Source organism: Octopus bimaculoides, chromosome 4 (genome assembly GCF_001194135.2).
Source record: "Octopus bimaculoides isolate UCB-OBI-ISO-001 chromosome 4, ASM119413v2, whole genome shotgun sequence".
In the NCBI taxonomy this organism is placed as follows: Eukaryota; Metazoa; Mollusca; class Cephalopoda; order Octopoda; family Octopodidae; genus Octopus; species Octopus bimaculoides.
In genome coordinates, this window is record NC_068984.1 from 12258565 (window position 1) to 12262337 (window position 3773).

General features: G+C 41.6%; 1 protein-coding gene across 2 annotated transcripts in view; it reads right to left on the reverse strand.

Annotated features, from left to right (window-relative positions):
- The window catches only part of LOC106883537 (N,N'-diacetylchitobiase), a 19303-nt gene that overhangs the window by 4828 nt on the left and 10702 nt on the right, over positions 1 to 3773 (reverse strand). For both annotated transcript variants that reach the window (XM_052966895.1, XM_014934572.2), the window contains exons 5-6: positions 3110 to 3347; positions 1635 to 1887 (exon numbers count right to left, since the gene is read on the reverse strand). In XM_052966895.1, coding sequence (XP_052822855.1) covers positions 1635 to 1887; positions 3110 to 3347 — 491 coding nt within the window. The remainder of the gene's footprint in view (positions 1 to 1634; positions 1888 to 3109; positions 3348 to 3773) is intronic.

Here is a 3773-nt window from a genome sequence, read left to right on the forward strand (position 1 = left end):
GCAGGTGGCATGTAAAATACACCATTTCGAGTGTGGCCGTTGCCAGTACCGCCTGACTGGCCTTCGTGCCGGTGGCATGTAAAAGCACCCACTACACTCTCAGAGTGGTTGGCATTAGGAAGGACATCCAGCTGTAGAAACTCTACCAGATCAGATTGGGGCCTGGTGTAGCCATCTGGTTTGTCAGTCTTCAGTCAAATCGTCCAACCCATGCTAGCATGGAAAGCGGACATTAACCGACGATGAAGTCAGCTGAGCAGAGACCATTCTAATAGTGATAGAATCAAGAAGTGTGAGCAAGTGAAGGTTGGCAGAGCAGATGGGTTCACTCTCAACTGCTCACACACATTTGTGATTTAAAGTCAGTAGTTGTTTACGGCTGAATTAATGTCTAGTTTTGTTCCATTTAGATCAGAGACCACTGAGTTAATTCCCTTGTAATCTTGTAACAAGCCATTAGAAAAAGTATCAGATTTTCCACAGGGCGACCTCAACATCTAAATTATGAAAATGTGGTAAGAAGTTTGTTTCCCAACCACATGGTTCCAGGTTCAGTTTCACTGCACGGCTCCTTGGGCAAGTGTCTTCTGCTATAGCCGTGAGCCAACCAAAGCCTTGTGAGTGGATTTTGTTGATGGAAACTGAAAGAAGTCTGTCGTATGTATGGATGGGTCTGCATGTGTGTGTGTGTGTGTGTGTCCCTCCCCCACCGATTGACACTGGTGTTTACACCCCCACAACTTAGCAGCTCAACAAGAAAGACTGATATAGTAAGAACAAGCTTGGAAAAAAATAAGTACTAGGGTAAATTTGTTTGACTAAACCCTTTGAGGTGATGCCCCAGCATGGCCACAGTGCAACGACTGAAACAAGTAAAAGACAAAAGAAATATAATTTTCCATTATATTATCACAGAATAACACCAAATGACTTGCTTCGTTTCAGATTTCTAACCCTTTACCTGTCCAAAGCATTTTCATTAGTTTGTCTCAAATGTCCATGCTCGCTTTCAGAATTTTAGTTAGCCCTTTTTAACATATGTTCTGAGTAATGTAAAACGTTCCTTTCTAGTGGTTGGAAAAAATTGAGGATGTGTATCATATGTGATGCATTTTTTTTATTTTTGTCTTGCAAGGTACTTGGTGACCCTGTCAGAGCAGGGACCACTTAAAACCATTCAGTCCACACTGTAAAGTGGTTGGTGTTTGGAAGGGTATCCAGCTGTAAAAACCTTGCCAAAACTGACCTTGCCTGTGCTTGTGCCATGTAAAAAGCAATAAGGGCATCTAGCTGTAAAAATCCTGCCAAAAACAGTCACAGAAGTCTGGTGCAGGCTTCTGCCTGGCTGGCTCTTGTGAAACTGTCCCACCCATGCTAGCATGGAAGGCAGACACTAAATGATGATGATGATGGCTTCCAGGGTCACGTGCCCTGTGTATTACATGTGATACATAGGACAAACAAAGGGTTAAAACAACTTCTTTTGTATAAAACTGTGAGGGTCATCAGTTATACATATGGCAGGCTTCTGTACAGTTTCCTCTACAAAATTCCAGTGCTGCAAATATTATTTTGTAAATGACTTCCAGTGCTAATTGGATACCATGTAATAATTTTAAAAGTGGTTTACTTACCTGGCACCAGGTGGCACTAAATGATAAGCTATATGTGCCTGTTCCAATCGAGATAATTCTTTTGTACCAAGTGTTTTAGCAAAGCTGGCCCAATCTTTTGTTGATTCAGCATCTCTTTTGGACTTTTCTGTTTCATTTTCCCAGCTTGCTTTGTGCCATGCCCTTTCAGCCATAGCTATAAGACGAGGAAATACCATACACTCTAGTTGTTCAGATGTACGGACTAGTTCTGACCACAGTTGACCTTGGATCCCTACAAAGAGAAACAGAAGTTTTAAAAGTTTCAGACAATTCTTTAGCACATTTAACAAGTTAGCAGCGAAGGTCATATTGATATTTTATCTTCAACTAAAATGGCAGGCTGGCAGAATAGTTAGCACACGGGACAAAATTCTTAGTGATATTTTATCTGTCTTTCCATTCTGAGTTCAAATTCTGTTAAGGTCGACTTTCATCCTTTCAGGGTTGATAAAAGAACTATCAGTTGAGTAGAGAGGTTGTTTTGGTGATAGACATTAACACTCCTGTATGATTAAAAGGTGGACTCACCAAACTCTTATAAAGAGTAATGTGTATCGTTGAGATGGAAGAAGGAGTTGGTGTCTCACATGTTGATAGTTGGAAGGTTAAGTTGGTAATACACTGTTTTACCCCACCACTTTGTTTAAAATCATATATCCGCAACCAGGGGTTGTTGTTGGCACTCTGTCGCTTACGATGTCGAGGGTTCCAGTTGATCCAATCAACGGAACAGCCTGCTCGTGAAATTAACGTGCAAATGGCTGAGCACTCCACAGACACGCGTACCCTTAACGTAGTTCTCGGGGAGATTCAGCGTGACAAGGCTGGCCCTTTGAATTACAGGCACAACAAAAATAGGAAGTAAGAGTGAGAGAAAGTTGCGGTGAAAGAGTACAGCAGGGTTCGCCACCATCCCCTGCTGGAGCCTCGTGGAGCTTTAGGTGTTTTCGCTCAATAAACACTCACAACGCCCGGTCTGGGAATCGAAACCGCGATCTTATGACCGCAAGTCCGTTGCCCTAACCACTGAGCCATTGCGCCTCCACTCAACCAGGGGTATAAAAGAGATTAATGCAATCATCCACCTCTTTCACTTCAAACTTCAGGCTGTGTGCCTATAGCATAAAGAAATATCTTATTTTCAACTAAAATATTTTAGATTTACATTTAAAATTTTGTATTTGGTTTGCAAGATTCTTGATGTGAACTCATGTGTTGAAACATATTTTGTTATATCATTTGAGGGTCACAACCTTCAGATGCGCTATCTTTGGAGGGTCATTATGACAATAATAAACACATGCATTGGTTCTATTTCACTTCTTTATTAATTATTTGTTAATTGGTTAAGTATGTCACTAATTAGCTAAAAAATTATTTGATGTTCCAGAACAATTACCGTGACCAAACGAAACAGCTTCTGAAAGTCATTGAGAAAATACTGTTTTACTTACCAATAATGTTTTCAGGAACTTTTAGGTTCACAATTTTCTTCTCGTAAGTTTTAATATCATCAATAGAAAGAGGTTCACCAGTCAGTTTATAATCAGCGTTAGCATAGAGGTCATCTGGAATGAACTTAAACACTTTTTCAGTGTCTATAAACCGGGCTGCCCAATAAAGACCTCTCTCTTCAGGATCTGGTTCATAAGGGTGGTCGAAATAAAGGTGTGTAGCCTGAGACATGACTACCTAGAAGTAAAATTCAAAGCAGTTACTCTCTCTTTTACTTTTTTCACTTGTTTCAGTCATTTGACTGTGGCCATGCTGGAGCACTGCCTTTAGTCAAAAGAATCGCCCCCCCCCCCCCGGACTTATTCTTTTGTAAGCCTAGTACTTATTCTATCGGTCTCTTTTGCCGGACTGCTAAGTTACGGGGACGTAAACACACCAGCATTGGTTGTCAAGCGAAGGTGGGGGGACAAATACAGACACACAAGCATGGCCTTCGTGCCGGTGGCACGTAAAAAGTACCCACTACACTCTCAGAGTGATTGGCGTTAGGAAGGGCATCCAGCTGTAGAAACTCAGCCAGATCAGATTGGAGCCTGGTGTAACCATCTGGTTCACCAGTCTTCAGTCAAATCGTCCAACCCATGCTAGCATGGAAAGTGGACG